Below are 21,943 nucleotides of genomic sequence, written 5' to 3' on the forward strand. Positions count from 1 at the left end.
TGACATCGGCAGCTATCTGCTTACTGTCCGCTATCTACAAGCTCTTTACGATAGTGATCCTTAATAGGATAGAAAAAGTCTTGGATGAAGGACAGCCATGCGAGCAAGCAGGATTTCGAGAGGGATTCAGGAAGATTGACCACATTCACATTGTTTCGAAACTCATCGAGGTATCGCGAGAGCACAAAATGCCGCTATGTCTCACCTTTGTCGACTTAAACAAGGCTTTTGGCTCAGTTGAGACAGAAGCGGTCATGAAGGCCTTGGACAACCAGTATGTCCCTTCCCTACTCAGTACATCAACATGACAACATAACATCTAGCATCAGCTAAGCAGAACGAATGCTGTCCGAGTTCGACGAAACGTGAGTGTATCGCTCTTCAGCTGAATCTGCAAAGGACGATATTCATGCGTAACGGATGGGTCTCGGATGCCCCATTTACGCTCAGCGGAACAGACATATCCGAGTGCACCAGCTACGTTTCTTTGGGTCGGGAAATAAACATGAAGGACAACCTGACTCCCGAGCTGGGCAAGAGGAAACGAGCGGCTTGGAGAGCGTATAAGAGCATCGAGGATGTAGTGAAGAAGACCAGGAACACCCGGCTCCGTGCTCACCTCTTCAACACCTCAGTACTTCGTGCTTTGACTTATGCTTCAGAAACCTGGGCACTTCGCAAGCAGGAAGAAAATGCGGTGAGCGTCATTGAACGCTCAATCCAAAGAGTGATTGGGACAAATGGAAGGTTTACTGGCGCCCGCTCGACCAGATCGAACAACAACGAGATCAAGGTGATCAATTGTATGCCCTCTATGGCTGCTGCTGCTTTCCCTTCGAAGCGATCTCTATGTAACAGCATTTTTTAGACCGCTTTTGAAACCTTATTTTGGTCAAAAAAGGGCGGGTGTGGTGTAGCGGTTAGAGGTTCCGCTTCCTGCACGATCGATCGGAGGTTCGAATCCACCCTAGTGCTCACCAAGCCTTTCATCCCTCCGGGGTCGATAAATTGGTACCAGACAGGTCTGGGAGGATAAAAGCACTGACTTGACACATCGGCTAGCCACCGCAAGTCATTGTATAGGCCAGATACACGTTCGTAAACCTCAAACGATTCTGAATTGGAGTGAACGTGGGGGCGCATCCCAAGCGGATTGACTAACGCCAGAAACTTTATCCTTTTATCCTTATTTTGGTCAAGGATAGTTTCATATATTGTCCAAAACTCTGGAAACTCCTCTTCCTCCCTGCAGAATCTTGAAAACCTTATTTATTTTGGTTTGAGAGTGTGACATGTAAAATCTTCCTAATCTTCTCCACATCTTTCTGATTATCAATTGTCCTCTGAGCACCAAAGTATTTTGTGTAAGAGGTCTTTCTTCGGTTTACTCAGTCGCCGTTGACTCTCTTTGCGGTCTGTCGATCTGCGAAATTGTCAATTATTTCACCAGCTTTTTGTTTTCTGGGCTCTCTATGAGTTGTTTCCATGTTCATGCAAAGTCTTCCAATGTGATTTCGTGTTTCTGTGACTGTAGGCAGTCAGTACGCATAGTATTTCGTTCGCTTTTGCAATCCTTTCATTGAATAGCGTATCGTTTTCAGCCTCAACTTTTGCAATCGGTTCCTTTTATAGCGTATCCTTTTCGGCCTGATCTTGCTTTATCATATTCTTCTCGCAATTTATCTATCAACGCCTGAAAAGGGTTTCTGCTCGTTTTGCTTGTCTCTATACTCCTAGAAAGCAAATTGAGATATTCTTCAGACTTTTCCTCATCTGTTCCTGTGGTCCTCCTCTGAATGATTAGTTTACAATGCCGATCACATGTGTATATAAAACAGAAACTAAATGCAATTGTCCACAAAGGATAATATGACCAAATATTAGGCTAGACAGAAAGTCTCGACACCATTTGTCATTTTTTCTGCTTCACTTTTTTTTACTCAGCTTACAATAGAAATTAGTCAATAATATAGTCACTATTTTTATGACAACAGTGTCCCGCCTAATGAGCAGGTCAGCGATCCTTCTCTCCCTGAGGAGACTCGGATTCGACTTCTTCAAACTTGGTGAGGATTTTCTTAACTAGAAAAGCCTTGGGGGGAATCAATGGTAGTCTGAGGGGGCAAGGTCGGGAGAATAAGGGTGAGGGGGCACCGTGTCCCAGTCTAACTCCTGTAGTTTTTCATGAGTATCCTTAGCTACATGGGGCCTAGCGTTATTGTGGAGGACGTGCACCGAAGCTCGTCTTGACAGTTTTTCTCGAACGGCCGGTGCTAGCTTCTGAAGCTGACTACCGTAATAAAACAACATCCCCCTCGAATACCACAGGCAAAAAAGGAGACACTTCTTGAGGTGGAGGTCCGATTTGGGTTGCGTTTCCAGGTCTTCTCTTCGAGGGAGCCACAGCCACGAGGCATGGTGCACTTTAGAGTAGCAGAGGACCTAACTCTCATCTCCACTAATAAGATCCTCGAGAAACTCCTTTCGATGCCGGCGAAGGAGAGATTGACAGACCTTGACGGATGGATCCGTCAAGGTATGAGGCATCCATGGAGCCAGCACTTTTGTGTAGCCGGGAGCACGGAGGCGACTGTCGAATGGCTACACCCGAGTCTCGTTGCGAGACTGCCGATGTTGATCTCCGGATCCTGCCGTTGCTCCAATGCCTCGCCCCCTTGATAGAAGATGATCGCTCGAAGTTGCTCTTGCGTAATTGACATCGTGGTTAAAGTTAAAGAAGGCCCCCAGCTACATAATATACCTATTGTGGAGAAGCTTCCAGAATGTCTTACAACAACATCATGGTGCAATATGCTTTCCCCCAAAAATAGAAAGTTCTGGAAATTCCGAAAAATGGGTAACAAGACTTTCTGTCCAGCCTAATAGAATGTTCCTGATCCAAACATGAGAACAACATTACTCATTATTCACAAATCGATATTGAGATAAGCGATCCATCCATAGAACATGAACACGTGCTGTATCGATCTGGAATAACCGTTCACTTACTCGACGTCCCTGTTTGTTATTTGGAATAAAACAACAAGTTAAAAGCATAAGAAAAACAAGGAAGGGAAGCTTAAATTATTTTTCATTGTTCCTAAACTCAAACAGAGCTGAACGCTCGTGCCCTCCTCCCAGGTGGGTTGGAAAGAGAATTCTACTATATTCACCACCGGAAGGGTTATTCGTCTTTTTTCTTTTATCTGGTTCTATCAATTTTTTCTTTCCTTTTCCTTATAACTGCATATGGATAGTCATTTCGCACTAGTTACAACTAAGTCCTTTTCTAGCACCGGTATATCGTCTATTGGATCGGCAAAGAAGATGCCAGTACCCGCCTCCGAAGGGGATCTAACGCGTAGGCCGACATGGTACATTGGGCGGAAAACGTACGATCGTTCTCAATGAACTGTACGCCACAAGTCAGCATACGCTTATCCAATCACACCGTAAGTCTGTGTAAACCGTGTAAAATCTATGGCAGTATTCACTTAACTCTGACCCAGTTTGACTTAGATCGGTTGGCGTAGCAGATGCTGAAGCATCAAAGAGAATTAACTTCTATTTATATTCTACATGATTACATGAGCCAAGGAGATAACGGGATCGTTACCAGTAAGTAGTTTTCAATTCACGAAAATGACCACATGTGAATGCACGCAATAACAAAAGCTGCAAGTCTTCTTGAGAACATCACACAAGGAGAACAGTATTTCTCAAATGTACCTCTATTTTTAAACTAAAGCAGCAAAAATTATGTGATGGACATCTATGATGTATTTCCTTTAATTCTGCTTATAAACGATAAACAAATAAACAGTCCACAAATTTCTGCGATATGCCGCATAACCACGACACGCCTAATGCCGCTACGCGATATCACCTCGTTCATCCTTTATCCGATACATTTATTCCAATACTTGTATATAAATATGTTGAATGAAACTTCACAAAAAAAAACTACGGATTAAGTGTTGCATTTGCTTCCACGAAGAATTTAACATTATTGTATGGGAGGAATGACTGAGTGATGGACTTCGAAAAGAAAGAACAGTAAGGACAGTGGTCGTCAGGCTTCATTTGAGCATTAACGCGAGTGCACAGCAGTGATTAGAAGAGGAGGAAAGTGTGGGTAGCGTATTTACAGTTGCATAAGGTCGTCGTACTACTCGCGTTCTGCACAATTAGAAGAACAAAGCAGAGACAGAATTAATTAAAGGGTCAAGGAAATTCACCAGTAGACAGCACTTACTACCTAAGGAAAGCATGCATTTGGCAGTTTGCCACAATCTTTACGACAATAAATGTATTCGAGACTATGTTATTTTGGAGCCATTTCTCGGTAATATGGCAGTATTAACAGATACAGGCCACATTCATAGGAGGAGACAGCTTCTTATCCATATGATTTCAGATCTCTTGAATGGAAATCCAAGAAGAAAAAAAAGAAACAATATAAGGGCAACCTTCACTTAAAGCCGTGCAATTTCCAAAAAAATGTAAGAAAAAAAACATGGACGTAACGACTCACAACGATTCAAAATAATGCTGATAGTGAAGAATTCGGGTAAAACATGTCACAAGAAGTATAAACCACACATACAAAGAGCACCGCGTCGTATACCAATGCGCAACGTAGTAATGCGAATATCGCTGAGATGCGCCTTTTCTTCGATGTTTCACGAACTTCTAGGATTCCTCAGCGCCTATTGACGGGCTAGCTCCGTTCGGAAAGCCTCAATAATGTCTTGTTTTGCCTTGTTGATCTCCAAGCGTACTTCTACCATTAGCTCAGCTTTAAACCTGCAAGGAAATGGATTCAAATAGTTTAAAATCTAGTCTTGAATGAATGCATGAGACATTACACACATACACAAACACATACATACGTTATTACAACCTTAACTGATTCCCTTTAAAAAAGTGTTCTCCCCCCTCCAACCATATTACATTAATTTTAGAGGAACAAAGAATGATAGTGTGCTAAATCAAACTTATGCGGATTAGTCTGGATTCATGCGTATTACCGCTAAAAAAAATATCCGACCATTTTTTTTTCAAAAACGGTCTTAGAACTCGAGAAGTATTCGGACAAAAACACAATATTTCTGTTTTTTTTTTTTTGCAAAAGCAAGTTGACGGACTACTAGAGAAAAAGAACTATCTTTCTAGGTTGCAAGTCATCGGAAAAAAAATTCGACGCTGGGTGAAATAACTACCTGCACCGCCAAAATAAGAGAAATCCATGCTGAGAGAGTACAATCCATAGAATGACGAAAAATTCCTGATACACTGCGATCAGGATGTTCTCATAATTGATATAACAGCCCCGAAACGTGTTATATCAAATATGAATATATGTTATGTACAAGGCGGCGTAGTTTTCAAGCGCCATGTGAGTGCGTCACTGTGACTGACGCACCCAAACTAACGGTAGTACAATTCCCGACGTCCATTGATTTTGGACTACAAACATTCGTCTCCTTATTCGCGTTAGAGTTTATAGGGAAAATTCTACAAAAAAAAAACGAGTTTTGAACATTTCAGTGTTATAATTATGTCCAATCGCCACTTCCTGAAAAGACGGAGAAGTACAAACCAAACACCAATGATTCTACCGCAAATAGCTGGCAGCTGTTATCGATTTTTTTCGAGCTTTTTTCCTTAAGCCAACATACCACGAATCATCTGATGTGGTGAGGAAAACAGCGGGAAAAGTAGAGATGGTTTTGCAGAGGGGTTAGAAGTGGTTTCGCTCATAACTTCCTAATTATTGTAAAAAAAAAACGGCCTGAAAGAACCTCTTTTTGACGACGATTTCAGTTTGCAACGCGCCACATCCAGCTGCGCAGCGGTCGAAAGCCGGTGAGTTCTCCTCGACTGCCTATTCAGGTGAAACCAATGAACAGATTGCTGAGGGGTCCAGAACGTATACATAGAGGGGTATTCTAACGTTCCTCGTAGGAAACAAAGCGGTTCCCACGCCGTTTTTTTTACGACGGTTAGCAAGAGATGAGATAACCAGCCCTTATCCCCGCAGTCTACAAAGTCCATCTCTAGCTTTTCGCGCGGATTCTTTCACCACATCGGATTCCTGGTATCCTGCCCTTAAAGGCATCACTCCACGAATCTGAGGTGGTGCAGATTTCAGGGGGAGTATTCGTATACGGGATCGCAGATTATGGAGAGGTGGGTGATTCCGTCCATTTCTTCCTAATTGCCGTGAAAAATGGCCCGGAAGATGCGGCACAGCACAAGGCTGGCGCGCTCCAGTCGAACTCCCTGTAAAAAATAGTGCGCCAGAACGCCTGAAGCCGTATCTTCCGGGACGTTTTTGCGGCAATTAGGAAGAAATGGACGGAATCACCCCCTCTCCATAATCTTCCATCCCGTATACGAATACTCTGTACCACCTCAGATTCGTGGAGTGATGCCTTTAAACGAAAACAAAACAGTTCAGCTGTGTTTGTCCCACAAACCGATCGCTTTTTTTCAATGAAGCATCCCCCATTTATTTTATTCCAGTATTAACTCTACTGTACTATAAGACTTGGAAAGTGTCAGCCACCTCATCAGTCAGAGCTCCAACAGCAGGTGGCAGAAAAGAACGAGAAATGAAAAAATTCCTAATTACCTTTCCAAAACCTCGGGAGTAATCACAGCATTGCTAACTGTAATTCCATTTGTCTTGGCCGCTTCTTCCTGAGAAGAGATGGAAGATCCGGATGGAACTCTGAAAAATTTTAAACTAAACAGAAAAGGTTGTACCTTTTTTCAGTAGTAAATCCCCAAAAATTTGCGCGAACATCGTTAGTACATAGAAATGAATACAAACTTTCTGTGCGTCTTTGGGCTCTCCATGTTTCCATTTGTTTTGATGGGTTCCCATTTCCTTGCCGCGTTCCCTGTAGTGGCTGGCAAAGCAAATCCATTCACTGGGGGAATCGTACCGCATCCGCTATCCGATGATCCTAAACCGTCGAAAACTAATCTTTCTGCTACTGACATTGAAAGATTCTATGGAAAAAGAAAGTGGAAAGAAAAGAGTCTACCATTGCTAGCATTCGATTTGGAATCAACTGCATCCGCTTTCGCTTGGCTGATCTTCTTTCGATTAAACGTCGCAGCTAGTTCGGAAAGCAAATCGCCATGGGATGAGCCAGCTACTAGAAGTATCCATGCATATCCAAAGCAACAGGGATAGGAAACCAAATCCACGAAGAACACCAGCTGTTATTACCTGATCCAGGTCCATTAGAAACTGATGATCCTTCCGCTATCGATACAGAACGGCCGTCTCTCACACCTCCCGTCTTCTTCAATTGTGCTCCTTTCAGCTGATCCACCAAACTGAAAATTTAATAACTTCAGAACCAAATTCATGCACTCATAGTGCGGAGAAGTCGAGGTAATCTTGTAAAATCTCCAGTGAACGTCGTTAAAATTTACCTAGTTCCTTTCACATTAGAACTTTTTAAGAGATTCGGTGGAGGTGGCGGAGGAGGTGGTGGCGGTGGCGCTCCTCCAGTAGGAGGTGGTGGAGGAGCCGGTGGTGGAAAAGAGGATGATGTGATATTTGGTGTAGGTGGGGCAGGAGCCGCTGGTGGACCGGGTGCAACTCGTGAAGGACTGGCAGTTTGTTGCTGAAATTGCTGCTTAAAATTCCCATATTATGAAACAATTAGGTTAACGTCGCTCCGAAACAGAGTTGTGGATGAGCATCAACCCATATCTCCAGCTACTCGGATGGAAAGTTGCAAAAATTGATTGAAAACGTGTTGAAAATGAAATCAGAAAAAAAGTATGTAAAAAAAGAAGGTAAAAACATACCTGCCCATAGATATTACAAGGGCTGTTGGAGGAAGAGCTGGATCCCTGAGAAGATCGTCTCTGCTGCTGAGCAAGGGATAAGTTTCCCTGCATGCAATGAGATGATTTCCTAAAAAAAAAGACTAGGATTGAAGTACCGTTGAAGACCAAGAGACCACATCAAGAACATTTCCAAGCATTTTTGTGAAACAGCAAAGCTGGGAAATGAGCTTGTCACAACTCCGAGAACAGTTGCTGCGAAAAAGCCCAGCAGAATCTCTTCAGAGGCGTGATAGCGGAGCGTGTGAGCTTATCTCTAAGAACTGGTGATTATCGACTCGAACTCCGCCACGTCATCAAGCACGATGGATACGCATCCACTGTTAGATTCAGCGCAAATTCCAACTACTCAATCCGCTATCGCGTTTGTAAACTCTGCAGAGATCCGAATATGGATATTCCGAATGAACTATTCAGTGCTATTATAGCCTTGTCTTTCCTTAAGAGTTTCAGGTTTTGAAAAACAGATCATCTCCAAAGAATTGCAGGGAGTGGATAGAGGTTACCCTACTGGTTACCGAAAATAAAACCATCTAAATATTCTTTGGTTAAAGCTTAGGTAGAAACTAAACATTAACAAAAGCAGATTATTCTTTTGTTAATGTTTGGTTTGGTTAGAGATAAGGTCACACGCTCCGCTATCATGTCTGTGAATTCTGCGGGGATCCTTTTCGTTTATTCTTGTTCTTGCTTTATCGCACAACTGTAGGTGTCTTAAAATAAATAAATAAATAAATAAATATTGTTATTCAATCTTGTCCAAATATTCGCAAACAATAAATAATGCTTATTCTACTTTCCTTTGTTTCTTTTTCTTTTTTTAAAGTAGTATTTTCTTGGAAAAAAATATCTTCTTCAAAAACATTAGCAAAAGAGTTGCTGCAATTCCGAAATCTTAGACGAAACGTTTGGAAGCAAACCTAAGCAGCCATCCAAGGAAATAAAAAATTCTTCAGGAAACCCGAAGCATCTCAATCCTCTCCACTCTCCAACGGCTTAAAGGCATCACCCCACAAATCTGAGGTGGTACGGATTTCAGGTGGAGTATTCGTATACGGGATAGTAGATTATGAAGAGGGGGATGACTCCGTCCATTTCTCCCTAATTACCGTAAAAAACGGCCCGGAAGATGCGGTGCGTGCAAATGGCTGGCGAGCTCCAATCGAACTCCTTGTGGAAAATAGCGCGCCGGAACGTCCGAAGCCGTATCTTCCGGGCCGTTTTTTACGGCAATTAGGAAGAAATGGACGGAATCATCCCCCTCTTCATAATCTACTATCCCGTATACGAATACTCCACCTGAAATCCGTACCATTCCAGATTCGTGGTATGCTGCCTTCAACATATTCACAAAACAGAAACCACCTCGATGAGAACACTGATATGATCATGGCAAGCGCAACCGCAGAAATGAACTTCCCTTGTGCTCTATCACAACCATGAGGAGCACACGTGTACTACAAGCACAAACGTGCTGATGAGTGACAAGTGATCTCGTACTCACCTGAATCCTGGATGGTTTTGGTTCATTGGCGAATGCGCGACACCTCCACTGCCGTCTTCCTGATCCCTGAATGACGGCGCTGACTGGATATGAGACATCATGTGTTGATGTGGATCCTGGTATACGTTGTCTGCAATGTGTCAGCATACAATATTTCATTGTTATCGAGAATTCGCAGACAGTTAGAGAGTTCAGAAGTTCTTTTTTTTTTGGTCTTTTCAAACTATGAATAACTGAATGAATAGTCACATATACGAACTACTGTACGAAACATTGTAGTACTGTAGATACCGTGTTCATTAGTAGACGGATACAGATGCTGTCGACAGCAGAACATCATGAAACTACATGGAGACTCTCTATTGATTTTGCGTTGCGAAGGGAAAATCTTATAATCTGAGCTCAGAAGCAGCTAAGTCACGAATGAAAAAGCTGTTTACAATACGTTGACTCAGCTACTACTTCAGCTTAATTGAATCGTACTCAGATCGCATTTAGAACTAGAAAATACTACTCGCCCAGAATACAATTTCAAGTCGAGAAAAATTAAATTTCCTCCATTAAAACACGAGAGTGTAACTCGCTGCTTTTTTCTGTTTCCCTTGTTCGTTGACTCCTTCCAATAATGCACTAACAATCGATTGCCCTCACTAGCTGGGCAGCAAATATTTCATCCAAAAAAAAAAACAAGTACAGTGAGGCGCAGAAAAGGAAGCAATTGTCCTCTTTAAAAAAATCTCGAAATATTGAAGGATGACACTTGTAATGCAGCTTAAGAAGTAGGTAATGACAATAATGAACAACATATAGTTGGGTCTAAACGACATGAAGCACAATGCAGCTGCCCAGGCGGCTGCGCTCGTCGAGGTGGAGATAGCGGTTAGAATCGAGGTGGGACAGCTGCGAAATGCTGCGGTGGGTGGTGCTAGCAAAGGTCCCATCATGATCCTAACCGCTACACTCCAACGCGCCGTTTCGAGCGCATACGCTTACGGCGCTTACGCAACTTCACCGCGCTTCATTTCGTTTCTACCCTCCTATACCTACTTCTATGCCCCTTCACTCAAATGTTGAAGAATACTGGAATCGAAACATAACAAAAAAAAACTGGCCATAAACTAAAGCATAGTCGTAAATCGTCAGTGATTCGGTGATTTTCTCCAACGATACTCTAAGGGGGAGTTTAGGGAGTCAGAACTCCTTCTTAGATGTCGCAGAAAAACGACAAAATTTATGTCAGAATATTCTAATAATGGAACAATCGAAAAGTACATAGAAATGTTTCACGGTTAGATGGGTGGGAGCTGAGGATAATAAGAACTGACCATAACTATCATTAACTTCTCTGTGGAAATATCCAGTCTTAGAATTTGTACTCAGAGAAATTTCATAGTGTTTACTCTCATCCCAATTATGAGCATTAACTAATCAGCTGCGCTAACCAAATAATTATTCAGTTATATTTATTGAATCAGAGTTTTTTTTAACAAATTCATTCCACACTGAAAAACCAAAACTGAATTCCGGACAAAACCAAGACGAAAGGAATCTCTATGCACAAAAATAATGAGAAACCTACAGATGCCGACGTTGGATTAATGCGACGACGCCAGAAAGCGAGAGATTGGGTGGGACAGGTTAAATAGCGTCATATTAGTGTGATCTTCGCCAGAAAGTAGTGAGAAAGGTCCTACACCATTTGTTTGGAGTACCGGCATCAGGAGGGAGTGGAACGAATCCTACACCGCCACAGCGGTGCGCCGTCACCACAAGGCAACAAAGCTGGTGAGGCAGCTCCAAAGGTATTTATACGTGTATCGGCGCCGTTAAGAAGTGAAATGGGCCTAACGGCGTCAGAATTGAGATGGCTCCAACGATGTCAATGTTGTGCGCCGGTGCTGAAAGCTGCGAAGCTGCTCCAGTGACGTCGAATTGGTTGAGTGACGGGGCCAGAAGAACTAGAAGCGGAGTGAAGCGGGTTCCACGACACGATATGGGTGTGCCGCCGCCAGTAAGCACTGAGATGAGGTGAAACAGGACAAAGTCATTAATTTTTCCTAGTTTTTGCTCTACGCTCAACCAAAGCTTTCCGAGTGAAGAATTACGAACACTTGCCACAAATATGGTAATAAATTCAAACAGAAGTATAAATTTGTCGTTTTATTTATTTTTCTTCCACATCTACTCAAATTTAATGGAGCACAAGGTATTAACTTTGTGGTGAGCTACGTTCAAACAGTAACGGGGCAACAAAGTAGTAGCGAACCCCTCCCAAACACTGCATTAAGAAAAAATTGAAGAGTTGACATTTTGTACTAAGCAGCTACTGCGACGAAAGCCGGGTGTGCTTGTTGAAAAAGGCAAAGTGCACGGCGTTAATCAATCCCTATGGAGATGCGCCTACGTGTTCGACTTCAATTCGGAATCGTTTGAGGTTTTTGGAACTCGTTTTGGCCTACACAATGAATTGCAAGGGTCAGCCGATGTATCAAGTCAGTATTTTTATCCACCAAGACATGACTGATACCGTTCTATCGACCTCGGAGCAATAAACGGCTTGGTTGGTACTAAGGCGGTATCGAACCATTCAACGTGCAGACGCAGCCAGAAATCCTATCGACTATTGTTCGCCCTCCTGGATTGGTCTGTGTACTCGCAGAAAGAACTCGCAAAGAGATCATTTCTGAGACAAATAGAATGAGGAAATCCAAGCCCAGAAAAGCCTATAATCCCAAACAACCATTGATGAACAGGAAAATTTTCCACTGTGATAAAATTACGAATAGTGACTACTGGAAACTAGACTGGCAAATGTAGGTGTTACGCAGACAAAAAAAAACAAGGTGCAAATGAACAGGATGACTAAGAGAAATTTTCTCTTGGAAACGCATTTGTCAAATAGTCACCATACAGCGAATGAGTCAGCATCGCCAGCATGAATACGAGGTGTTTTTACAAAACGGGGAGAACGACGTTTACAGAAAGTCATGTAATATGAATGATCGAACTATTTTCCTTCCGGACCAGTACAGGACAAAAGAAACGGTAATTTTAAGATACCTCCTAACTAGGGGAGACTACAATCAACACCCCAATCCCTTCATTGATAGAAGTTGTAGTAAACGTATTTCCGTACATTAAATTCTATTAGAGAGGTGGAGAGATGTCGGACATCTTTTCGGGAAACAAAAACTAGCAATGAACAAGTCACATGCCATATACTTGACTTAGACCCAATCGAAAATATCGTCCTTGAAAAGAAGCAGAATACTGGCTTAGGAGACTATTACAAACATAACAACATTGTTTTGCAAGGACTAGTTTTTGGATCACAATGTCCAATGACTCAACCGCGGCAAATTATTTCCATCATATATCATTCAGAGGATTTTGCTGAGACCTAAAATATCTTTAAAAATTCAAAAGTTAATTTAAAAGTAGACAAGCGTAAACAAAAACTGCTAATATTATAAATTTCAACAAATTCAGAAAAAAAAAACGCAAGAAATAATCGAATCCTGCAATGTGTCTGAGTTTTCCAATCCAAAAAAGGAAGGACATCAAGCCCTGAGCAAAAAATATAATTCCTCGTGAGGAGCTCAACTAAGCGAAAGGAGAGTTTTTGAAAAAAAGGAACGAAAATTTCGCTATTCGGCTTATTTGACTCATAAGGGCATTGTGAAGCCAGCTAAGTATACTTATCCTGTTCATGAATGACAAGTAAAAATGAGTAGATGAATGGGTGAACTAAAAACAGATAGAAAAATGGGTGAAAAAAAAACAGCCAGCAACGGTCTCTTGATGAGGAAAGAAAGAAGACTAGGTCTCTCAATCGATAAAAACGAATGCACGTGTAAGTGCCGTTCCGAAGAATAACCTCAAATTTCTCCGAGCTGCCCAGAAAGCTGGGCTGCATAAAGTTTGGATTTTATTTTAAAAGGAAATGAATATAATTGAATTTGAATTCACTCGCGCACAAGTAAAAAGTGAGTAAATAAATCTATTGTTGAATTTAGGAAATACACTATAATATAATTGAGGAGATAAAAGAAACACACCATTCGGTATTTGATACTCTCCTCCGTGCACGAATTGATGATTTAAGTAGTCGATGGCTTGACCAACTGCCGACACAAAGTCTCGAGCCTCTTTTTCTGATGAGAAGTTCAAGCCGTAGACCTGGAAAGGCGAAGAGATCGTTAGAAGTGGAAAAAAAAATTAAAAGAGATCCTGTTGTGCGCTGTCTGTCTAACTCGGATACTCCATCATTCCAGAATGATTATTCTCGTAATGCGTACGAAAAAAAAAGCCGAGTACTCCCATATTTGCTAACTTAATTACCGACTAGAACCAACGCTAACTAAGCGTGAAAAAATTTTTCACAAGAATCATAATGAAATAAATGATACCTCTACGATTTGAATAAGTCTAAATTAACCTGTCTTTGTTCATCTCTCCACTGATGAAAAGTCGGCGTCGCAGTATGATACTTGAGCTTATGATGGATATTGCAGTTCAGCACCCAAGCGCCATCCTGTATCATTATGGTGAAAAGTAAAACGAATGAAAAACAGAAAAATGTTTTCCATAAAGGAAAAGAATGAAAAGACAGAAAAAATTGCCTGTTCTCTAATGGCGATAATTCGAAAAGACTGGCGCGCAGCGTTGTGTAAAATCTGAATATTTGATAGCTGCCCTTCTGCACCATCCGGGGCTTGCCATTTTTTGCGGGTTTCGTTGTAGATCATAACTTCCGCTGCAGCTGCAGCCATTGATGACTCACTGAAATACTACTAAATGATGACCAACATCAAATGTGCGTGAAAAGAGCTAATCATAAACTATAAACAAAATTTCTGATAATTACAAGCAGGAAGAGTAGAAGATACATGTAGTATAGTACTAGGATGAATTTAAAGAAAGATTTTTTTCAAGTAGATTTTGCGACAAATTGATCTTCGAACTGTTCTCAGTGATCCTAACTTCTTGATTCAAAATGAAATTACACGGTGAGCCATACAAATTTAGGATAATATTGTCTCAAAATGATTCTTAGGTTGAAACACAGAACCAACATAAAAAAACCCAACATAATAGGGTTCAGGCGAACACCAGGTACAGTGAGGTGTTACGTGTAATACCATAAAATTTGTGGAAATGTTAGTATAGTCAGGGGTCGAGTATTGGATTCCACTTACTCTAACAGGAAGCAATGAGGGAAGTAAAAGTATCAATGAGGAAAATTCATCAACGAAAACTTTCGAAACCAATTCGAAAAATATCATTCTGCATTCAAAGCCGCATCAAGGAGACGTTTTACCAAATAGTTATCCACTCAACACAAGGAACTCTGACATTAAGAAAGAATTTGATCTCTTGACAAAACATGACATAGAGCTGCTCTCAGGAAGACAAGAAATTCTACTTTTTACATTTTCCAATATTCGAAACACTGCATCTCATCGTTCAACTGCAGCACTCGCATTGCATTCATTACTTTATAATGAACAAAAAAAAAAACATGGATTGTTTATTCAATGAAATAGTAGCCACCAACGGAACGCTATAATTGGTGAGGAAAAAAAACAACTGTTGCACTTGAAACGGAGCGCTTGCGCGTGGAGGATTACTATGTAAACATTATTCGAAAAGCCTGTACTCTCAAAAAGGGAATAAATGACAACCTTTAGCAAAGAAATCATTTGCTTGACAAGAAAGATCTACCGAACGATTATATAAATTTACAATGACAAAGAAGCTCTTGGATGAAACTATCAATTCCATCTGAAAAAAACTGGACTAAAAAAACACTTACGCAAAAAAAAACACTTGAATGATATTTAGTATGAATAAAAACCTAACAGCCTTTTTAAAACTCAGATACCATTTGAAAATTTGGGGTATTTCTAAAATGCTTGAAAATCTTCCCAGACTTACTATGTTATGAACAAATACGGAGCAAACAGGTGTTGCGTAAGAAAGAAAAATTTCAACAAATAAGGAAAAAACCGAGTCTTCGAAAAGATCTGCATTTAAGTGCGAACAAATCAAAAAGTAACTGAACCTTTTTCCGACTACAACCTGAGATCATATGAAAAGGATCGAATGGAATCAGAGAGTCAGTAGCACATTGGAAAAGTCTTCCGAGCGCAGTAAACGATGAAGGACAAAGCAAAAATAGAATAATGACCTGTGGGACCCAATCGATCCAATCGTGTCAAGTTAGGGTGCTCATCGTCTCAAAAAAAATTCCGTTCCAACTTATCGATTTCACGGATTCAATTTCGCAAAATTCTTGAACTGTAGAACAGCCTCTTTTCTCAAAATAATGTAGTTTTCCGCTGGTTAAAAACAAATCAAGCTGTCATTAATGACTGGTAGGTAGTTAGGAAGCCATTTTTATTAATTCGATCTAACGCGGAGAAAGCAAGCTCTACTCTTACTGCGACAACAGGACAAAACTAACCCGCTCGAGGTTAAAGACATGTGAAACCCCGCTTTAAGAAGGTCGTACTATCGATCAGTCTCAATATCAGACGTATTCCGTAATTTAGTTTGACTTGCAAGAGAAATGAGCTCAACCACTGGAAAACTGGCTTCATTCATATTTATTATGGTAAAAGGATAAAGTTTCTGGCGTATCAATCCACTTGGAATGTGCAAACGCGTTCTGCTGCAATACGTAACCGTTGAGGTTTTCGAGCGCTTGTTGGCCTACGTACGCAACGAATTGCGGGGCCAACCGATGACCAATTCGGAGCTTTTGTCCTTCCAGACATGTCTGGTGCAAATCTGTCGAACTCGGAGGGATGAAAGGGTTGGTTGGCACCAGAGCAGTTTCGAACCGTCCTTGCGGCAACACCGGACCTCTGACCGACTGCGCTACATCCACATAAGTGTAATGGTGATTATCTGCCTCTGTGTGCTAGTTAGTAGCCTATATTTATTTCACCCTATTTCTTTTTTTTTTCTTATGGTTGATTTTGCAAAATAAAGGGAAAAAACATCCAGCTTAGTTACCTTTCCCAGTTCTCCCCAAAATGCAAACCTCGCGGAGAAAAGCAAGCCGTATTCTTACTTGCGGTAAGAGTACGGCAAGACTCAGCCGCTTGAGGTTAAAGACATGGTTTGAGGAGATCTGATTGTTGCTATAACTTTAATAAAAGTAATACACCATAAATCATTGCTGGGATTTGCAGAATAAACAGGCCCAACTATTGGACAACTAACTTCAATCATATTTCTTATGGTTAGTTTTGCAAAGTAAAAAACGTTCACCTCGAAGCTATCTTTTTCGGTTCTCCCCAAAAATGATTTTCTAGAATTTTGGTGATGCTTATTCATTTTCATTCTTTCAAACAAGAATTATTCCTAAGATAATTTAACGAGGGATATTTCCCTTATGAGGTTCCACATTAACCCGCACACGTTGTGTGCAGATAAACAATTAGCGGCCACTGCGAATGCATTAATCCGATCCATAGCCTCCGCATGAAATTCGGCACATTGCATTGGTTACATTCCGCTGCAGTGATGGTTTGATTGACAGCGCTGTCAGAGTGAAAGTATAACATATAAGGCTCTCGTGTGTATGCTAGAAATTCCCAACTACTCCGTAGAAACTGTCAACTCCCTCAAAATTATAAACACCAAGAAATTCTAAGACTTCCTCTAGTCATATACCAGCACAAAATAATGTCACATATTTGACTCTGATGAAATTTACATGAACGAAAACACAATTAGAAAAAAGTAAAATAAGAACCAGAATTAGGTCCTTTGAACACAAACTGATCGGTTACAGCTTTCATCTCTAAAGTCACGCGAAAAGCTCCAAAGCTTCAAATTTCAGTACCCTCAGTTAGTCGAGAGGACACATGTCTCGTTATTGGATGAAAACTGACAATCAACTAAAGCTCTCTAGAATCTTTGATGATAGACAATTTTGGAAATCATCGAATCCGTGTCATGCAATGCATGTGTCAGGATTTTACATTTTCATTTATCAGAAAATTTCTCTCTTCAGCAGAATAAATGTCAAGATGAAGCAAGTAAGCGGCACAGCCAAAGCAGCATCATCGACTCGAAGTGAACCTCAGGAGATAATCAACAAATAATAGGTAAAATAACTCTTCCTGTATTATGATTTCATTTATATGTAGGGAAATGCCTTGAAACTGCATATCTCATAAAACAACAGATTTTGTTAGTTTCTTTTTATGTCTTTATTTTCAATGAGTGAAGCTGGGACCAACATTCCAACACACCAACAACCAACACCAACAGATCATTAAGTACCCTCTGAGAAACTTGAATATTAACTGTTTATTCTAGCCATTCTCCGAAGATTTTGCTTAAAATTGTTGCAAATGATGAGTAACCAGCAATAACTGGTGTCGCTGAACAATTATCATAAAGATAAAGGACAATGCTAATGATATTCCTGAATGAATCATTGGAGACGTCCGAATGCTTTCGCACTTCAGTTCAAAATCGTAAAAGTCTATGGACGCATATGCCGCCAATTCAATAACTTTCGGGACCAGCAGCTGTACCCAACCAATGTCGTTATGACCCGAAACGAGTATGATAATCATAAAATATTCCTCCGACTGAAACTTCTCAAGACTAACGGAACAGCTCATTATTTCAATGGAAAATCCACTTATTACAGAAGGTGAAAGGGATATCTTACGAGAGTGGCATCTAACTTCCAGCGAAGATTTCTGCAGTGTCCAACAGATGGTGTGACAATTTCGAGAGTGACACAACCTTCGCCAACTTCACCGTAGAACCCTGACAAAGTCAGGGTGATAGATGGTTCCCTGCGGTACCAAACTTCCACTTGGATTCCTCCGTTCCATGAACGCAACGCATAAGAGGATGTGGATGGAATTTACTTGTGCGTGACAGCTGGCTATCCGGAGAAGACTCACGGTGGCACTGGTTCGCGTTGTTGACATTGGCTAATGCGATAACCCGATCGCACGGGTACTTGATTGCGGCCATCAAAACCGACGAAATTCTCCCAGGACGCGGAGGGCCGCATAACCAGATGCATTATCCATGGAATGCGTAGTAGAATCTCCGAATCGAACGTCGTACATGTCGCTCAATATTTTCATACAGCGAGAGCAACGCAGTTAACAGAACTACAACGGTGGTTCTAAGTTTTCGGCATCCACTACCTTTCTGAGTAATAGTACAGTGAAAACAACTGGTTAGTGTTCTTGTTCCAACAACCTCTCTTTATCCAAAGTGCGCAAATTGTCCCGCTGGATAAAGTGTATAGGTAAATTTTATCCGTTAACCACCAAAACAACCTTCTGTTCTACATTTTCTATCGGTCGTCTATTCTCTCTAATTGCTGCTTTCAAACGAACACATCACACCTTTTTTTGTTGAACATTAAAAAAACTCCCATAAACCGACGGCTTATCTTCTGCACTGTTATGTTATTTCGATGTGAAACCTATTTTTGGCACCGATATTTTCGATTTTCAACTTTGCAGATTTTGCAAAGGTTCATAGGTGCGAAAGAGACAAGATCCTTGTATATTGATACTCGATTTAGCTTTTCCAATACTCTAGAGGAGAAAATAAAGTGGCCAAATGGAACAAATAAGCACACAGATCGAGAGGGCAGTAAGCGTCACCTAATATCAAAAAATAAACAAATTTCATTACGGTCTCGCTGTAAGTTAATTACTGCGATCAGGATAACCAACAATTAAAAATGAACTTGAATCTTTTCTTTTCCTAACGAAAACATGTAATTAAATTCCATAATCATTTGTTTTTCAACGTAGTCTTCCACAATGAAAGCGAAATTAGTCTGAGATCAAACACGGATTATAGATGACTAGCGTTTTCCGCAGTATTTCAGCATTCTGAAGCTTGATCAAATGGACAATACTGAATTTTATTATAGAATTGAAACGTTCTTTTGAATCGCTTTAGCTAAATGTTGATCAGGTGGGGGATGGGGAGAGAGTGAATGAGCAAGTTGAGCTGAGAAGCAACTACACCAATCTCTTTCGCTGCAAAAAGTCAATCTCTGAAGGTGGCTAGCAGATCTGTGGAAAAGATTAAAGGAAGAGAAGGCTCCTATAAAAGCGAAAAGAAAAGCAAGTGAACTAGGGTTACCATCAATCAGCACGCAAACTCCTACAAGAAAAGCCTCGGAATATTCCATTCAGTTAGAGATTTTGCATGGTGTCCAGAATTTGGGAATCGCTCTGATCTGGTGTTCGTTATAAATTTATCTAAGAGTTTTCAGCAGAAAAAGCTTAGGAGAAGGCTTAATGCACTTGAAGTTGTAGGACGGGAATAAAAGCAGAAAGCACTCATTGACTTCAACGTTTCTCCCCGTGAAATCTAATTTATATCGATTCGTTGTTAATAAGGGAGTTCAGAGGTTTTCCAATGACATATCACTGGCAGTTTCAGTGGCTTCTATATAAATGCTAAATGACAGTGCGGTTAGGAAGTAATGCAGAACCATCCATAACCATGGTAAGTTCCTAAGTAACCAGAGGCTATTCGGGCAACCCCCGTACATGGCACTGGTCATCTCGTGCGCACCCATTAGTCACTGGGTGATCAATCGATGCTGAGGGCAATGCACCAGCCAACACAACAATCGGAAGAATGACTACACATTCTTTCGCTATCTCGTCCGTAGCGTGCTCGAGCGCCCAAGGTTTGAAAAAAAAATGGTTACGATAAGCTTTAGAGACGCGCAAAGGTGTTCTGGTTAGAAGGATTAACGATGGATCGAATGGATGCGATTAGTTCTCCTAATGGAATCACATTCTAAACAGAAAAAAAGAGGTGTACATTCGAACATATCACCAAAGTGCAGATTGCTTTTTAACAATTATCAAAAAAGAACCAAGAATTTACGTTAGTGACTTTTAGCATTAAAATTTTATGGAAAATGGGAAGGTTATGTTAAATTCACGTCGAAATGTTATAACTCTTCTGGCAAATTTTCACATAGTGCATTGAATATTAATAAACATTTATAAAAACCTAAAGCGTTCACCTGTATGGGAGAAGTTTCAAAGCAAAACTTGGACACCAAAGTTTAAAATTCCGCCGATATTGAATGAAGAAATTCAGGCATACAAAATGTCAAGTGAACTCATACAAAAACACCCAAACGAAAAAGAAAAGTAGCAGTTCGGCAACATATTTTATTCCAGGGGAACTACTAGTCACCATTCATTGAGACGTAGGCAGAAACCTATAATATGAATATGTCGGGAGACACAAAAAAAAATTTTCTCGTATAGTAGAACTCTCAAGAAGTCAGGTGTTCTCATCCGATGTCCAGAAGGACTACACCTATAGCTGATTGGAAAAAATAGGAGTTAGTTAGAGTTAGTTAAAGGGAATGAGTAAGCACGGGTTTGAAGAGTTTGTAAGATGAAAGAGCAAGCTCCACTAAGATAAAGCGTAACGTTTGAGGTTTTCCATTTATAAAAGATTATATTTATGAAAATATAGAAAAGGACAGATATAAACAGAAAGTAGAAACGTAAAAAAAGTCCTGAAACTCACCCCATGTTTGCTAGTTAGAAGATATAGTTGCACAGTGTCCGTGTAAGTGTTAATTCTGTTAATTTCTAATAATATAGTTTTCTAGTAATATTCGCCTATCACCGTTTGTGTATCTGCCATCGATACAACTCCGATACACGATTGGCCTGGAAAAGACTATTAGTTGTTTGTTGAAAACCGTGTAAAACAACGAATAACAATCGAGTAGAAAATTATGCGAAGTAAACAACCATTGAAGATGAAAAGGAGCGTCAATCATTATGAGGAACTTTGCAAGAAAACCAGTTCTACTAACAACAAATTAAGACAGTTCTACGAGAATCGATATTGCTAGTTGGGGTTTTTCGCCGGTCAAGAAATGATAAGAGCTGTTGGCAAAAGGCAGATAAACCCAAAAGCTTGATAAAACATCAACAACAATGTTAGGCAACAAAAACCATTTCTCAATTAATTGAAAGTAGAGACTAAAGAACAAATATTTGCAGCAGATGTGAAGCGCCATCGAAGTCATTGAGAGACTCAATGATCCTCTAGATTTAACAGCTCCATTAGTGAATAAGTTCTCCATGTAAATCCAACAACAACGAAAGAAATCCATTAAGTCATGTAGAGATAGTAATGGAAACTGACAATTAGCTTATACAAATAGCCAAGAAAGAAAAAAATATGTATATTTTCAAATGTGTACCGATCACATGGGTGGATGGTAATGCACTGCAATAAGAGGATACTGCAATTGCACTGAAAATAAACGATATGTGAGACTTGTCAAGCATACCCAGCACGGCCAATTAAGCCATTAGGTAAAGTACTGACGTAAGCCTCTCAAATTAAAATACAAAGAAATCCATAGGATATTTATAGAGATGGTTATCACGGAGTTCATAAAAACAATGCTGGATATTTAGTAAGGCGGTTACTTAACAGATTGATCTACTCTTAGAAGAAGATCCAGTCGAGATTAATCGCTGATAAAATTGGCATAAAAAAGCGAATCCGGTC

General features: G+C 40.5%; 3 protein-coding genes across 4 annotated transcripts in view; 2 read left to right on the forward strand and 1 right to left on the reverse strand.

Annotated features, from left to right (window-relative positions):
- The window catches only part of RB195_013232 (uncharacterized protein), a gene marked incomplete at both ends in the record, with an annotated part of 16,210 nt that extends 12,799 nt beyond the window's left edge, over positions 1-3,411 (forward strand). Inside the window, 2 exons of the mRNA XM_064202948.1 lie at positions 131-274; positions 3,294-3,411. Of these exons, the coding sequence (XP_064058829.1) occupies positions 131-274; positions 3,294-3,411 (262 nt within the window). The remainder of the gene's footprint in view (positions 1-130; positions 275-3,293) is intronic.
- On the forward strand, positions 410-868 carry RB195_013234 (uncharacterized protein; the record flags this gene model as incomplete). Its single annotated transcript, XM_064202950.1, has 1 exon — positions 410-868. The coding sequence occupies one exon, from the start codon at positions 410-412 to the stop codon at positions 866-868; it is 459 nt and encodes a 152-aa protein (XP_064058831.1).
- Positions 3,412-4,709: 1,298 nt separating the features above from the next.
- RB195_013235 (uncharacterized protein) lies at positions 4,710-20,946 on the reverse strand (the record flags this gene model as incomplete). Of its 2 annotated transcripts, XM_064202951.1 has the most annotated exons (14): positions 4,710-4,806; positions 6,638-6,736; positions 6,839-6,974; positions 7,056-7,169; positions 7,244-7,353; positions 7,453-7,646; positions 7,834-7,942; positions 9,377-9,506; positions 13,435-13,555; positions 13,815-13,910; positions 13,999-14,158; positions 17,858-17,988; positions 18,072-18,172; positions 18,313-18,385. In XM_064202951.1, 14 exons carry the CDS (start codon positions 18,383-18,385, stop codon positions 4,710-4,712), a joined length of 1,671 nt encoding a protein of 556 aa, XP_064058833.1. The 2 variants fall into 2 exon arrangements, with proteins under 2 accessions (XP_064058833.1, XP_064058832.1); XM_064202952.1 differs by lacking the exons at positions 17,858-17,988; positions 18,072-18,172; positions 18,313-18,385 and adding an exon at positions 20,942-20,946.
- Between the last annotated feature and the right edge of the window lie 997 nt (positions 20,947-21,943).

Source organism: Necator americanus, chromosome V (genome assembly GCF_031761385.1).
Source record: "Necator americanus strain Aroian chromosome V, whole genome shotgun sequence".
Lineage (NCBI taxonomy): Eukaryota > Metazoa > Nematoda > Chromadorea > Rhabditida > Ancylostomatidae > Necator > Necator americanus.